Source organism: Equus asinus, chromosome 1, assembly GCF_041296235.1.
Source record: "Equus asinus isolate D_3611 breed Donkey chromosome 1, EquAss-T2T_v2, whole genome shotgun sequence".
NCBI classification, from domain to species: domain Eukaryota; kingdom Metazoa; phylum Chordata; class Mammalia; order Perissodactyla; family Equidae; genus Equus; species Equus asinus.
The window spans coordinates 107,018,798-107,036,431 of NC_091790.1; the positions used below are offsets into that span (position 1 = coordinate 107,018,798).

A 17,634-nucleotide genomic window follows, 5' to 3' on the forward strand; every position below is an offset into this window, starting at 1 on the left:
TCTTGATCAACTTAACTTTTGTACTTTTCAGGCTTAAAAGACAACAGGCCAAATATTCCTGGAATTGTGGAGTTCATAACTTTCATATTTTTAGTGACCATCTCTCCTGTCTGTCAGTAGATCCTATATTATACATATAGATACATTCCTTTATATATACACACAGTGTCCACTAATGGACACGAATCTTGACTAATACCTGCTCTCCTTTCTTCTAGAGCTCACTGCCATTTCATCTACAACAGCTTCCCCAACAGAGCAAATTGGTAAGTTGCGTATATGCTTGCCTTCATGTCATGTTATGGAATTTTATCCCTCCTGATCTAATTAGCTTTTGAACTGCACTGGTTTTTCACAGACAAGATTAATTATTCCTTGAATTGTAGGGCAGATATTGTCAATCAGTCTCTCCTGTCTCTCTGTTGGCAGATTATATAATATATATAATATAGGAGTCGTCTTCACACAGTACATGAGGGTTTGGGGATGAAATGATTGTAAGCAAGAGGGTACAGTCATAGGCTCTGAATTATTTCAGTGGTAGACTTCATTCATTTGTGGGGCTTTTGTTTCTAATGACTGAGGAATACATGATATCAGTGTGCTTCTATGTTTTTATTTAAGGCTTCGCTCCTTGCTAATCGCTAATAAGATGAACTGAGACGTACTGACAGCGTCCTATACAGAAGGCATTGTGCAGCGTTTGCAGGCATTTTCTTGTTTAATTCTCAGAATACTCCTAGGAGGTGGCACAATATATTTTCCCCATTTTATAGATGAGGACAATGAGTTAAAATTAATTAAGTCCCTGGTACTACGCCACACAGCTAGATCTGGGGTTTGAACTTGGCCCTCCAAATCAAGAGTTCATACACTTACCCGGTTCTCTCTTCTTCCTCTAAGATATAGTCCTAGAGCAAGAAAACCCAAAGCCAAGACCCTGAGACATGATGGATGCATGGTGGGGGTTGGGTAAGAGCACGGGCTTCACAGTGTCACAGACTGGACTTGACCCCAGTTCTTTACAGACTAGTAGCATCAATATAGGAAAGTTACTTACTGTTTCTGAGCAACATTTTTGTCATCCACCAACCAGGAATAATTACCCCTAACTCAGTTATTGAAGAGATAAGGTCACCTTATGTGGAATGTCAAGCATAAGCTGTCTGATTTGGCTGGCACAGAATCAGTGCTAGTTTCTGGCCCTTTCTACCCACATGTGTACAAAGAAACTGACTAGAAGCATTGGCTTTAGCCCGGCTGATCTTCCCTCCATTTCCACTATCAAGGGGACTCTGGACCTCAGCTAACACCTTACCCAACCAAGGGCAAGGAATTATGAGCACATCTCCTCTGAGATCCCTTTCCACAACAAGTGCTAATGATTCTGCAGCTCTGACTTGTGGAGACGAAACATAAAAAAGGGAAATTTTCTCAAGAAGAGACTCGGCCTTGTGTTTCACTGAATAGCTAGCCAGGCTCACTATCATTATCATTAATTAAACAAATATAAATCTTTCCTAAATGTTATTCCAATTATTGCTAGCATAAGTGTCCCTCTGTTTCCCTATAGATTTAAAATACTATAGGCTTTGAACATAAAAATGAAGAAGAAAAATTTACTTAAACTTGCAAGGCCTGACTTTCATCCTCCAAAATATTAAGCTCACAATGATATTATTTACGGTAGTTGTATGGATTAAATGAAACAAGATACGTGACAGCACCTAGCATTTAGCACACAAGAAATGCTCAGACAGAGATTCCACTTTGGATGATGTTTTCTTATGTATATTTTTTATCGGCACCTGAGCTAACATCTGTTGTCAATGTTTGCTTCTTTCCTTCTTTTTCTCCCCAAAGCTCCCCCGGTACACACTTGGATATTCTAGTTGTGAGCGCCTCTGGTTGTGTTACGTGGGATACCGCCTCAGCATGGCTTGATGAGTGGTGCCGTGTTCGCTCCCAGGATCCCAACCAGCAAAACCCTGGGCCACCAAAGCAGAGTGCACAAACTTAACCACTCACCCACTTTGGATGATCTTACTTGATTAGGGAATAGGTACAATTATATGCCTTTCAGGAATTTTCTACTCAGCGAGAAATGTCACTCTCACTTTCATCTTGCTATACTCAGGGTACAACCCCAAAACTACACTATTAGGCGACAAAACAGTGTTCATTTGAAGGAGCTAGATGGCACCTCAACAAAAAATACAATAATTTGGCCTTTGCATTTTTATTATGGTCTTAGGTTTCCAGGTTTGTATTTTATATACCACCGTAAGGTCAAATTTCATAAGTAGAGATTGGGTGAGGCTAATATGTACACACATACTTCCTATGTACATAATGTGTATTCTTGCCATTGGTAAAATGCAGCTGAACAAACATTTCTTGCAGAACTGGCCTGTGCCAGGCCTGGAATGGATGTGTAGATGAGCACACTGGGGTGAATTGCTTTCCCAAGGAGGATGCACTATTGTAAGAGAGTAGATTATTTTCCTAATTATTCCGGGTCACTCATGATTCAGGCATGATGTCCAAAGGAGTCCCTTTCGTGCAGATGCTGCACGGATTCAGACAGTGCGGGCAGAGGGCTGAATGGACCTTGGTCTCGTCAGTGGTCTCGTCACTCTCTATACCTGGATCGTAAAGTCTTGAGTATGAACACAACAGACCAAAAGCCCCAGAGAACCTATAAATGAGAAGGAATCAGTCTACTTTTCCCTGTGGTTAACAAGCCCTTTTGAAACCGTGGGGAACAAGCCCGAAGAAAACGTGTGTAGACCTTTTCTCTTTACCAGTGGGAATTTCTAAAGTGAGTCTTCATCTCTCAGATCCGTAGTTTAATCAGTGACCAAATTAGGTTCAAACACTTGCCTTGGCTTTCTCCTGGGGCAATGATGAAAAGCAAATGAAATAATGTCAGCGAAAACACTTGCTTAGAAAACACAACATGGATGTATTTCTTTATGTATTTATTGTATTCTCCACGTCCTTTTCTAAGACTAACGTAAGAGTAAAATGACACCCCTAATTTACTATTTCTACAGATAAGGACAGAGGGGAAGCAACATGTGCAAAGCACAAGTTAATATAACCACAGAGCTGAAATGTTCTGTTAGGTTTTGATTTTTCTAGAGATCAGGGGAAAATTAGACTTACAGTAAGTTCCATGATGATGATTATCACAGAGAAGTTGCAGTTCATAATGTGTTTTACTTGGCATCTAATTTCTGAAATAAATATCTCCCCTGGGCCTCTCAGGGCAACAGAGCTAATGAGGACATTGCTGGTAAGGTCATCCTACAGAAAACTTCTAATGCTGTTTCTTGGATGTTGTTTGTTTTTGATGAAAGCTAAGAATTTAACTTGGAAGCGCAAATCAGTGAAGTGATTTTGAAGAAGATAAAACTAGTCTGGTCCAAGTTTTGATTAACATCATTTGAGAGAGAGAGAATTTAGGATATGTACACAGATTTTATTATGAAAAACGATTACTGTTTTTACCTCAATCAATGCATGGTAATAAGAGATTCAGCTATCTCTTGGTGAACAAGTCACTGCTGAAGAAAAAGAGACTTTTAAGACACGTTAAAGTAAGTTCTTGAAGATAGTATAACATCCAAACAGGATTATTCTAGCATTTTCATTCTATAAATTCATTCCAAATCCTATACCTCAAACGCAGTTTTAGAGCCATCAAAAAAAGATGTCATCTGGTGCATAAAATTGCATACATCAACTGTATCCATATGGACAAGGACACATCCAGTAGAAAAAGGGTGCATAAAAACAATGGTCTCTACACTGTTTTCCTCCATCCAACAGGCAATTGTCTTTAAAACAAGTATTCTCTTTGTGTGTTTGCCTTCTTTCTTTTTTACATTGTAGACAAGCCTCACCTCACGTTGTATATATTCAGGGAAGTGTAAGTGTGACTTGGCCTAGCTTTCTATCACTGGAAAGAATTGCACTGAAATGCTGAGCTCCTGTAATGAAAAGGTCATGGGCTAAAAATCTTTTACATATCTGGAAGAGGACATATTTTCAGTGTCCCCAGTGGAGGAATTATGGTGTTCCTCGATAGGTTATTTTCTATTTCTAGGAATTACTTTGACAAAGGACTTTCCACATGCTCTATCTCACTGAATCCTCCACAATGGTCCTTTGAATGCTGGCTCTGCCATCACTGATGTGACTCTCGGCAAGTTACTTACTCTCCCAAGGTTACTCCTCATTTACAACAAGGACTCCTCCAAACTACAACTCGCTTCAGTGTGACTGGAGCATTAAATGAGACAAAGCATGTGAAGCATTTAACACAGTGCCTGGTACAGTAATAATCACTCAATAGCCTTGAGCTTTTATTCATATTGTTGTCATCCACAGACACCACAACTTCAGAAAATCATGGGCATGCGTTGGGGACATTGGGATATGCATGCTCCTTAAAAACATGCCTGATTCCTTTACTTTCATGGGCAATGTGCCTAAACCAGACTCCTTCAAAAGTGAGATTCTGTTGTGGATTCTGAGAGCTAGTGAATTGATTTTGGTAGCAACTCTTCATGTCAGCAGTGTGTGCTAAAGACTGTGGAGTAGCCACATTTTCTATTTATTTTTCCATTCAACAAGTATTTCTCCAACAGCTCCTTTGTGGCTGTCACCGTGCCAGGAGCTGTGAATACAGAAGGAAAACAAAATAGTATTGGATATTACACTCCAGTTGTGCTACAGAAGGAAAAATCTATCCTTCGTGAAAGTCAGCATTTTCATATGCAAAATCAACATCTGAATTAGATCTGCTGAATTACATGGAATCAGATGTACTATTCCTAGCATCAGAGGGTTCATATTTTTAAAGATGGTCTCTCAGTCAGTGGACTATGTGTGTGTGTACACGTATACTCACATAAACACATGCCTACACTATCGAGCACTGAGCGTCATAATTGACTAATACTTGCTTCCATTTCTTCTAGTTGTCACCTCAATGGCCACTACTGTTGGTTCTACAATGGCTTATACAACAGAGGAGAGCAGTAAGTCATTGTCGATACCTGCCTCTATGTTGTGCTGTAGGCATTTTTCCCTCCTGATCAACGTAAATTTTGTACTTTTCAGGATTAAAATACAAATGACCAGATCTTCCTGAAATTGTGGAGCTCATAACTTTCATACTTTTAGTGACCACCTCTCCTCTCTGTCTGCAGATCATCTGTGTGCATGTATATATATATTTATATATTCCTTTATATGTACACGCAGTGTTACTAATGGGCATGAACCTTGCCTGATACTTGCTCTCATTTCTTCCAGTTGTCACTACTATTGCATCTACAACAGCTTCCCCAACAGCGCAAGGTGGTAAGTTGCGTATATGCTTGTCTTCATGTCATGCTATGGCATTTTTTTCCCTCCTGATCAAATTAATTTTTGAGCTTTACTGGTTTATGGTAGACAAGACTAATTAATCCTGGAATTCTAGGGCACATATTTTCAATGAGTCCCTCTCTTGTCTCTCTGTTTCCTGATTTCATATATAAATACACACACACACACACACATACGTATATATATATATACATCAACTGACAACTAATAGGCACAGACAACTGACTAAAACTTGTTTTTATTTCTTCTAAAAATCACTACTATTAATTCTACAAAACTTAGGTAAACGACGAAAGCTGTTAAACTTTTGTAAATGTTTGCCTTTATGTCATGTGATAGTATATTTTTCCTCTGGATAAGTTTAACTTTTGAAATTCCCTAGAAAACTAGACTAGACTGGCCACATGTTGCAGAATAATCTGAGTGATATTTTCAACCAATCTATCGTTTCCTAGGAGATGTCTTAACATACTAAATGCTCGTTTTGGGTTGAGATGCCTACAAATTAGAGAGTGCGGTGGTAGGCACTGAATTATTTCAAAACTGGACTTGTTTCATTTGTGCATCTTTTCTTGCTAACGACTGAGGAATATGTGAATCATTTTGGTAGGAATTATTTATGTCAACATCATGTACTGAAGACTGTAGAGTAGCCACATTTTCTGTTTATTTTTCCATTTGACAAGTGTTTCTCCAACTCCTCCGTTGTGGCTGTGACTGTGCTAGGAGCTGTGAATACAGAAGGAAAACAAGATAGCATTGGATATTACCCTCCAATTGTGACATGGAAGGAAAAGGTGCATCCTCCATGAAAGGCGACATCTTCATGTGCAGAATCGATACCTGAATTAGATCTACTGAATTACATTGAATCAGATGAACTATTCCTGGAATCGTAGGGCTCGTATTTTTAAAGATGGTCTCTCAGTCAGTGGATTATGTGTGTGTGTGTGTGTGCATACACACTTACTCAGATAAACACATACCTACACTGTCCAGCAATGGGCATAGTAATTAACTAATCTTGCTCCCGTTTCTTCTAGTTGTCACCTCAACTGCCACTACTGTTGGTTCTACAACGGCTTATATGACAGAGCAAAGCAGTAAGTCATTGCGTATGTTTCCCTCTATGTCATGCTATGGGTTATTTTCCCCTCCTGATCAACTTAACTTTTGAACTTTTCAGGATTAAAATACAAAAGACCAGATATTCCTGGAATTTTGGAGCTCATAACTTTCATACTTTTAGTGATCATCTCTCCTGTCTGTCAGCAGGTCATATATATGTATATACATATATATATTTATACATTGCTTTATATACACACACAGTGTCAACTAATGGGTATGAACCTTTCCTAATACTTGCTCTCATCTTTTCTAGTTGTCACTACTATTGCATCTACAACAGCTTCCCCAACAGCGCAAGGTGGTAAGTTGCGTGTATACTTGTCTTCATGTCATGCTATGGCATTTTTTTCCCTCCTGATCAAATTACATTTTGAACTTCACTAGTTTACAGCAGACAAGACTAATTAATCCTGATATTGTAGGGCACTTATTTGCAATGGAGTCTCTCCCCTGTCTCTCTGTTTCCGGATTTTATATATAAATATGTAGACACACACTCATACATATACATATATGTTAACTGACTACTAATAGGCAATAAACATGACTAAAAGTTGTTTTCACTTCCTCTAGAAATCACTCTTATTCATTCTACAAAAGCTTATGCAAAAAACGAAAGCTGTTAAGTTTTTGTGTATTTTTGCCTTTATGTCACGTGATAGCATATTTTTCTTCTGGAAAAGCTTAACTTTTGAAATTTTGCTGCCTTGATATAGAAAAACTATACTGGCCACATGTTGCGGAATAATCTGAGAGACATTTTCAATCAATCCATCATTTCGTAGGAGCCGTCTTAACGTACTAAATGCAGGTTTGGGATGAGGTGGCTGTGACTTAGAGGGTGCAGTGATAGGCTCTGAATTATTCTGTGACTGAGGAATATGTGAATTTTTTTAGAGCAACTCTTTATATTAAGAGCATGTGTGAAGACAGGAGAGTAGCTGCATTTTCTGTTCATTTTTCCATTCGACAAGTGTTTCTCCGTGACCTCCTTTGTAGCTGGCACTGGGCTAGGAGCTGTGAGTACAGAAGGAAAACAAGATAGTCTTGGATATTAAAACAAGATTGTCTTGGATATTACCATCTAGTTGTGATACAGAAGAAAACAACGTATCCTTCATGTAAATCAGTATCTTCATGTCCAGAAACACATTACCTGGATTAGATCTACTGAATTACGTAGAATCAGATGAACTAGTCCTGGAATTGTAGGGCTCCTAATTTTGATGATGGTCTCTCTGGCAGCAGCGTATGTGTGTTTGTGTGTGCATACACATATACTCATATGAACACATACCCACACTATTGAGCAAAGGGCATGAATAATTCATTAATACTTGCTCCCATTTCTTCTCGTTGTCACCTCAATTGTCACTACTATTGATTCTACAAAGGCTTATCCAACAGAGGCAAGCAGTAAGTCATTGTCTATGCATCTCTGTCGTGCTATAGGCTTTTTCCCTCCTCATCAACTTCACTTTCGAACTTCTCAGGCATAAAGTAGAAAAGACCAATTATTCCTGGAATTGTGGCTCATGATTTTCTTGTTTTTAATGACTGTCTCTCTTGTCTGTCAACATATTTTATATATATATATATATAATATTATAATATAGATTATATATTATATTATATATAATAATATAATATATGTTATATATATTATATACATATATAGGCACTGTCAAAAACTGGGCATGGACAAATGATTAATACTCGCACTCATTTCTTCTAGTTGTCACTGCTACTGATTCTGCAACCGCTTCCCCAAAAGAGGAATGTGGTAAGTTCTTGTATAGGTTTCTCTTCATCTCATGCTATAGCAGTTTCTTCCTTCCTGATCAAATTACGTTTTGATCTCCGTGGTTCATGGTAGATGAGCCCAATTATTCCTGGAATGGTTAGGTTCGTATTTTTAATGATATCTCTCCTGTCCTTCTGTTGACAGATTTTATATACGTGGGTGTGTGTCTATGTGATATTTGCATATACACAGTTGTCAAATAATGTCAGTTATCAAATAACAGTCATAAACATTGGCTAATACTTGGTCTCCTTTCTTCTAGAGGCCACTGCTATTCATTCTACAGAAGCTTGTATGAAAAATGAAGGCAGTAAATTTTGTATTGTTTGCCTTTATGTCATGCGACAGCATTTTTTCTTCCTGAACAACTTAACTTTTGAGCTCTCTGACTCGAGATAGAATGAGTAGCTGTTGCAGAACAGACAGAGTGATATGTTAAATCAATCCATCATTTCCTAGGAGTCATTTAACACAGTAGATGCTGATTTGGGGATGAGATGACTATAAATTAGAGGGTTCTGGGATAGGCTCTGAATTATTTCAACAATGGATTTCATTCTTTGGTGCAGCTTTTGTTTCTAATGAGTGAGTAATATGTGATAACAAGGTGCTTCTAGATTATTTTAAGTCTTTGGTCCTCCCTAATACCTAATAACATGAACTGACACATACAGAGAGCTTCCTATACAGAAGGCATTGTGCTGTGTTTTGTGTGCATTTTCTATTTTAATTCTCATAATACTCTTATGAGGTCTACAATATTGTTTCCCATTTTATGGATGAGGAAAACGGGCTAAAGTGAATTAAGTCCCTTGCACTACGCCACACAGCTAGATCTGGACTTTCAAACCAGGCCATCTGAATCAAGGGTTCATACAATTACTCAGCTCTCTCTTCCTCCTCTAAGATATGGTTCTAGAGCAAGAAACCCCAAAACCAAGGCCTTGGGAGATGATGGACACATGGTGGGAGGGTGGGTAAGTACGTGAGCTTCACATGATCACAGGCTGTACTTGAACCCCAGTTCTTTTAATGATTAGTTTCACTAATAATGGTAAATTACTTACACAGTCTGAGCAACACTTTCATAATCTGCCAGCCAGGAATAATTACACCTAACTCAGTTATTGAAGAGGTAAAGTCAAGGTCACCTTTGCTGGATGTCTAACATATGGTATCTCATTTAACTGGCACAGAATCAGTGCTAGTTTCTGGCCCTTTCTCTCTACATATGTACAAAGGAAGTGACTAGAAGCATTGGCTCCAGCCCTGCTGATCTTTCCTCCATTTCCAAGACTAAGTGGGCTCTGGACCTCTGCTAACACCTTACCTGACAAAGGGCAAGGAGTTATGAGCACATCACCATTGTGCTCATAACAAGTGCTAGTGATTCTGGAGTTCTGACTATATGAAGATAAAACATGTAAAAGGGAAATTTCCACTAGAAGAGACATGGCCTTGTGGTTCACTGAATAGCCAGTCTGGCTCACCATCATTGTCGTTAATTATTTCTTGACATCACATATTTCTTTCAAGTTGCAAAAGATATTAAGTGCAATTATCATGTAATACCATAGTCACAATGAGGGATATTTAGGAAGGACAGGTGAATGGGCCATGACCTCCTAAAGTTTCAGAGAATTTGGATTAACCCTTTTCTTCCATTTTATATAATGTCCTCTTTATAAAACCTCTCACCCAACCCACTGTGAACGCCACCAAATTTCCATGGTTTGTACCCTTCATAGAAATATTATTGTACACACAACGTGTAATAACTCAGATGCACCTAAACTAGAATTCAACTTTATCTTTATGCTTAACTTTTTGATGTCTAGCGTATTTATTGCACTTGGAGATGGAGAATTACAGAATAGCTAAGAATGTGTTCTTACAGTCGTGTTGTTGGGATTGAAATCTTCTTTCTGGTACTTACTAAGTGCATAACTTCTGGCAAATTACTTCTCTCTCTGTCCTCAGATTATTTTAAAAATCGGAATGAAAATAATAATCTCATAGGTTGTTGTAAAACTTAAATAAGATAACGGTTTGCATGCAAAGCTCTCAGAACAAGTGGTTAGCATTTGGTTAGTTGTTAATGAATACTAGTTATTATTATCATCACTTAACAGATATGGTGGGGGTGAAGAAATGCCAAAATCTATTTATCACAAATATTTCTTTCCCATTGGACACATTCATTAAAAATACAATCTTACTTTTCATATTATGGAATATTCTAAGTGAATTTAAGACGTTGATGGTTGACATGTCCTGCAAGCTGGATTCTGAGTGGTCTTGTTGTTGTCTCTGGAGGTGGTGAGGTACATGTTTACTTTTGGGTTTTGGTGGTATGGGGTGTCACAGCAATGTTGGTCATCAGAAATAAATAACTGTGACCACCCTCCACTAATATGCCCCATCCTTTCAAAAGAACAGTTGAAACTAACCAAATGACTTCTCTTAGACCCCCTGCAGCTGCAGCTCACCAGCACCTCTGCCTATTACACCTACCTGCTTCTTCTCCTCGCCAGCACAGTCTACTTTGCCATCATCAACTTCTGTCTGTTTAGGAGAACAGCAGACTGTGGCAATGGAAAGAGTTTGCAACAGTCGGTGGCACAAAGAAGTCAACTGTCAACTTGTCTTCTTCGTTTATTTCCTTAAAAGTGTCTCCTGAGGATCTAGGTAGACTTTCTTTCTAGGTTTGCGTTATTTCAGTTCACCTGTGTATTCTTCTATAAAGTCAATCTTACAAAATGGTATTTTAAACCGCTGAACATACAGAAAATCTTACTCTGTAACAACAATGAATTCGGTCATTACTGAGGGGCAGGGCCACAGGGTTGTCCTTTAACACCATTCTCTCCATGATCTCCACCAGTTCCTCCAGCAACCCAAATAACCATGCCTTCTGAGTACAGACAGCAAGCAGCTTCTAGTCGCATAGCTTAGGGCCATTTAAGCAGAACTACTTTGAAGCCTTCCATTTTGGACACCCTGAACACAACACCCTTGCTACTTGAATTCTTTACATTGTTTTTCATAAAGGGGAAAATAAAAAAGAAATCAAAAGTCTACACTTGTGTATGTGTACTCGAATTTGATGAAATCTAACTGAAAATCCAAGGTACAGAAGAAGCATGATGACTGAGCCATCAAATCCAGTGATGGGTGTGATGATGGTCAATACTCAGTTCTAATTCTTGCCCCGAGATAGTGGTCACAACGCTTTCTTTGGGGTACTGGCTCCAAGAGGTGCCACAGTCAAATGAAAGCAACCAGGTTACTTCTTTTTCAAAGGTCACCAGATTCACAGTCATTTGGTTTGGGACATTCTGATGGTGTCAGTAGACCATCTAGCATGACTTGCATTGTGTGTGCTCAGCTTCACAATATTGTTTCACAAGCACTGTGTTTCCTGGTTTTCATGGTAACCCCATGAGACCTGCACTCACACCAAGAGGCATCGTGGTAAAGTGTTTAAGCCCCTGGACTCTGAACCCCTATTGCCTGTGTTTGAATCCTGGGTCTAGTATTAGCATCTGTGTGACCTCAGGAAAGCTATTTGAACTCTCTATGCCATAACATCCTCATCTGTAGAATGGAGTTACAGCACCCTGTCTCCTGGAGTTGTTGGATTAGATGAGTTAATAACGCCTGGTACTTACACGTCCTCAACAGCATCAGCATCCACTATAGGCACTTCTACTTTTGAATAGAGGATACCACACGATACAAAAACACTGACAGCCATCTGTAATCTTATTTGCCCGCAGAGAGGTTAGCCATGGATGGAATAGGGACTCTGAGTTTCTACTATGCAACAGGCAACCCTGTTAATCCTCTATTAGCCCCCGACATAGGCACAATTATAGTCCTCAATGCAGATACTGAAGAAATGAAGTCTTCTGTTCAAGGTCATTATTTTGTAAGTAATAGTCAATTAGAGCCAGGTCTCTCTGAACTCAGAGCCAATATTTTCTTACCTATTATCAGGTGGCTTTCCCTTCACCCACTGTCAACTGGGAAGAGTAAAACAGTACAAAACCTGCACTGCTTCTCTACTAAAGGCATCTTCCAAGGAGTCAGTGAGAATTTTCTTAAGGACTCCTGGCTGCATCCGTGTGTTCTCCTCATGTATATACTCTGTTTTTACCTTAAGTGCTCCCTTCGTTATCAATACTATGGAAATCCTACTTTATTCTGAGTCTGTATTCTAGGTTGGCAACTGTTTTGGGGTGCTGCTAATGAAATGGACTGAGAGTTTTGGGCAGAGTATGCCCACTGATGGTGCTTTCTGGGTGTACCATTCTGACATTCCATCTCCTCCCCTGGACGGAATGGGCCTGGAGGTCCTCACAATCTCCTGTGGAAACACCTGGTGGGACCAGGTGCATTTCTGATTTAGGAAGTAGATTATACATCATTTTTGGCCCAGTATATTTCCACCACAACACAACTGCCATGTACTCTGGTGGGAGAAACACTGACCCAGAGGTCATACCTCACACCCCATAGTTAGAGCCTCGGCTCCTTGGGCTGTCTCTAACTAGCTGTGTTATTTGTTCTTGACTGTGTGACATTGCCTAAGTTTACCCAGCTTTAGAAGAAAGTGTTCAAATAAAATAATATCAGGTTTCTAGTATGATTTACAAATTCAGTTAACATCTGAATGAAGTAATAATGAATGAATGAAGCAAATGCTGGTATGGTGCTTCCTGGTACTGGTTTAAGTACATGTTAACATCTTTAACTCCCAGATATACACAATTATAGGTTTTATAGATGGGGAAACTGAGGCAGAGAGGGGATAAAGATTGTCCCTTTACTTATGTAACTAATAAAAAGCAGAGGTGGGATGTGAACCCAGCAGCCTGGCTGCAGGAGCTCTGCTCCTAACTTCTACATTATTTGCTACAAGAGTAGAAACAGGTTACTGTAGTTTCAATTAAAACAGAAAACTTTCTCTGTTTATTAGACTAAGAGCTGATGGAGAGAACTGCCTCTTCACCTGTCCACACTTCCCCTCCTTGCTCCTATGCTGTTCCTACAATTTGAGGGTCATAGGCCAACCCGACACAAAATTTTTATGCACGGTAAGTTTTATACAGTTTATGCAAGGTAACTTTTATACAGTTACCTCCCACTGACCAACAGGATTTCTGTGATTAAAGTTCCTGGCACCTGGTTGGATGAGATGAATACCAGAACAGTGGATTGTACCCACAACGTTCAACACAGAAGAGCCCGAGTCCACATGACTCCAAGTCTGCCTAACTAAAGACCGGCTGCTCTATCCATTATCCCATTGGCTCTCCTCTTGAGAGTCTTTAGAAACCACTGAAGCCCAGACTTCCTCACAGGCCAAGCATCAGACTTTAACAAACATCCTTCAGTAATTCTAATGTGCACCAGGGTGGAGGCCAGCAGGTGACTGAAAGAGCTCCTGAGCTCCAGCGCTGCTGTCCCAGATCACACGCAGTGAGGAGCCATCACAGAGCCCAGCACACAAGGGAAAACGTGCTGCAGCCAGGAAAGTGTTCTCACCATTCCACCCATCATTGTCCTAAAGAAACAAAATGTATGAGCTAATACTTACGTACAAGGATATTCATTCACTGTACCACTGCTTACAGCAGCTCCTAATTAACCCAAATGCCAATAAGAAACTAAAAAATAAACTCAAGGCTATCATATGATTATCTACTATGTATCTTCAAAAAGTGAAGATGGTTTAAAGTAATGGAATTAATCAGACAGCATTGTTGAAAAATAGTACACATAGCATGATACTCTAAAACTTGTTAGATAATACCTTCATTTGGTTCAAAAGCAAAACACACCCAAAAATGCATTAAGAGATCTTGCTTCAACCACTGTCACTATCTCCCTACTTCTTGCCAGTCCTACGTTTGTGTCTTGTGCATCCTTCCAGTTTTTATTTATGCAAATATGAATGTATGCATACAAATATATATGCCCGTATATATTTTCTCGCTTCCTCCCTTCTTACACAGAGATGGCTGATGATATACATTATGCTGCACTTCTCTTTTCCCTTAAACATCCTACAGCTCTTTTCATGTCGGTGTGGAAGGACACTTAGACGGCTGCATGATATTTCCCTGGTGAATATCAACACTTTATAAAATCAGTCCGCTGTGATAGACCATAGGCTCATTTCTAATCTTTTGCTCTTAGAAGAAGCCTGCAATTGTAATAGTGTCTTGTGTCATTTTGAACGTGTGCGTTGGTCATTTTGATAGGTATTGCCAACTTGCCTACAAGAGAGAGACCACCATGTCGTACTTCTACCACAGTGTTGGTGAATGCCAAGAGTGTGCTTCAGGACTTTCTACACTGACAGGTGAAAAATAGTGTCCTCGTGTAGTTTTATATTGGGTTTCTCATACTATGAGTGAAGAGAAGCATCTTTGATATTTTGAAAGTGTATATTTCTCTTTCTGTGAAGTATTTGTTCACGTCCTTTGACCATTTTTTATACTGAGTAATAACACCAACAGGTATGACACTAATTTATATGTGTCACTGTATTTCTACAGGCATAGGCATAAAACAACATGTTCCATGTATGGTAGGAGAGTAAAAAAATGTTGAGAGATTCTATTTTCTCTAACTAATCTTTTTAACATAACTCTTTTATACGTTAAAAATAAAAGTCTCATTTAAAATTGGGGGAAAAATTGTGCTGATTTCTTTACAATCGCCTTCAGTTTCTTTGAGACAGGTTCTTCTGGAAACCAAGTAGAGGTTCCCATTTGGAAACAAAATAAGACCCACACGACACAGGAAAGGTTAAATTTAATTTAGATCTACTCTTTGATTCCCTAGGCCCAATCCCTGGCCCTCTGCTTAGAGACCTGGAAGTATTCCTACATTGGGAAAGAGTAGAGGCAAAGATTCCAAGTAAAATTCAACGAATATGAGTGTGAGTACAAAGCCAGATTTGTCCTATGTACGTGAATTTATCAGTCACGTTTAATTAATGTCACAGTCTTAAACATTTCCTCCATAAATATAAATTTATGAAGTATGAAAAATACCTCAGGGTCCCAAACTTCTAAACAATGAGCATGAGTTCGTTATTGTTGACTTAGTCAGAATGTCTCCATGTCAGATGTTGTTCATCCACAAACCCTAACTTACTGAGCTGTGAGGGTCGCAGTCCTGTGAGATGTGGTCCTGTTACTGTCTCCATTTATACCTGAGGCGAATGAGACTAGAGTGTGTGAGTAACTTGTCCAAGGTCACACAGTGAGCAAGTGGCAGAGCCGGGACTCAGGCCCACCCAGTGTGGCTCCAGGGTCCCCTCCAGCCCTGCACTGGGATGTCTCTCAAGTGCTCTGGAGCCTCAGAGATGAAGGACGTGATCGTCAGAGCAGCAGCTCATGCTGGGCCTCAAGGTGGGCACGTGGTTGAGTCCCTTCAGGTCATCACAGGAAATAGTTCATCCTCAGAGACACAAGCAAATAAACTGAAGTCAACTGTAGCAGCAGCGACTCTGCCTAATGGTTTAGTCACAGAAGGGAGAAGTCGTGGATGGACTCGGAGTCGTGGAGAAGCAGAGGCGGCCGGAGTCGTGGTGGGTGGAGGCCCCGTGCCCGCAGCAGAAGCACCCGACATGCTGCGGCCCCTTCTTTCCACAGCAGTGGTTGACGTGAAGCAACAGTGCGGGCATGTGAATAGCAGATCCTCTTCTAAAACTCCTTAAATAAATTCTGTGTGGCCACACCCAGGGTCCTTCAAGTGTCTGTAACACAGCTCATCTTCAGGTCACAGACATTGTTATAACGACATAAGGCAATGTGGCATTTTCCCTTTATATTACATCTCAAACATTTTTGTGTTCTCTCTTTTCTAGTGTGAAAAACCCTCCTCGAAAGTCACCTGGAGATAAAAAGGACTGGAGATGGGGTCTCCCTATTGAAGGTTGAAATGCTGACATCCACTGCTGACTTCACTGAACGGCTAATAAAGAATTTACTTATTGTCATACCTCACAGACACTGTCCCACATCCACATACATTTAGTAGCCTTCCTGTAGCTGGTAAGATAAAGGAATGATCCGTCTTGTATTCAGTGAGACCAAGTCTGATCTGTTAATGGAGAGTTGCAGAAAAGTCTTGTGCCTCATTCCTAATCAAAAGACTTCTTAACATATTGGAATAACACTGTTTTAGTAAGCAAAGTATCATGTTATTTTGATTTGCAATATGGAATTTTTTTGTTTCATGTTTCATATTTCTTTTGTATTTCTTTTTGGACACCCTACATTTCCTTTGTGTTTTTTAACTCATGCACATATGCTCTTTGTACAATTTTTTAAAGTAATAAAATCCAACATATCAAAATGTTTAGTTTTATTTTTCTTGTTTTGCATTATGTATTTGGCTGAAAGTGTTGGAATTACAAAAGAAGGACAAAGAGTGATTGCGAATATATATAAAAGGTCACAAGACATTTTATATTACATTTATCATGAAACAATATCTTCCTTCTAGGAGTATGGTTCTGAAATAGCCTGAGTACTCCTATTTTGAACCCACACTATGAAATCATTGCCATCATTTTCCATTTATGTTTAGCTAATTTGAATTAAAATGAACTAAATCATATGATGATATATTTTTTTCAAACATGAATACTCACGTTAAGGCTTCACAGGAAGGCAGGTTGTCTGTTAGTTTTCTTTCATTATCCACTGAGTCATTCAAGAAAAACTCAATTGTGTGTAGCGGGAATGGTGCAGATTTGGGTGGAAACTGGCCATTTGTGCAGAGCTAATCAAGTTCATGTATGGCTGTTCTAAGAAGGCCCCAAATGACAGAAATGCCACTGGGTGTTGTGCTTGGAGGCTGGGTACTAAGGAGAAGAGCTCCTGTGGAGGAGAATGGGGTGGGAAACAGCTCCAGGGTCTGCTGTGGGACTGAAGCCTCAGGAACTCAATGGTGTTACCACAGGGAGAATGTCCTGTCTCAGGAGTGCAGTCGCATATACACCAAGCCCACAGAGATGCCTAAACTGGATGTCAGTGTATTAATTTAACCTGAGAAACAGCTCTCCTCCAGACATGCTGGGCTCAACTAGTAGATGCAGCCAATACTCAGAGGAAGCCAAGGCTCACCCAGAAGTTGGCTCTCAGAGCACAGACCAAGGAGAATGAAGTTAATGGTGTGAAGGTGCCATGATGTCAAACTGTGAAAGCCTAAAGCATTAATCTCAACAATAGAGCTCTACTTCCTCTGGGACGGATAGATTGAGTCCATGGGCTGCG

At 39.6% G+C, this 17,634-nt stretch overlaps 1 protein-coding gene across 2 annotated transcripts in view; it reads left to right on the forward strand.

Annotated features, from left to right (window-relative positions):
- Positions 1 to 16,696, forward strand: part of LOC106825183 (uncharacterized) — a 55,884-nt gene extending 39,188 nt beyond the window's left edge. Inside the window, exons 8-16 of one of the 2 annotated variants that reach the window (XR_011501851.1) lie at positions 219 to 266; positions 4,989 to 5,048; positions 5,326 to 5,373; positions 6,444 to 6,503; positions 6,785 to 6,832; positions 8,267 to 8,314; positions 10,803 to 14,705; positions 15,191 to 15,287; positions 16,221 to 16,696. Coding sequence is in view for 1 of the 2 variants with exons in the window: in XM_070504633.1 (XP_070360734.1) it covers positions 219 to 266; positions 4,989 to 5,048; positions 5,326 to 5,373; positions 6,444 to 6,503; positions 6,785 to 6,832; positions 8,267 to 8,314; positions 10,803 to 11,002 (512 nt within the window). In the remaining variant the exon portion in view is untranslated. The other variant, XM_070504633.1, reaches the window with a different exon arrangement.
- The last annotated feature ends 938 nt before the right edge of the window (positions 16,697 to 17,634 follow it).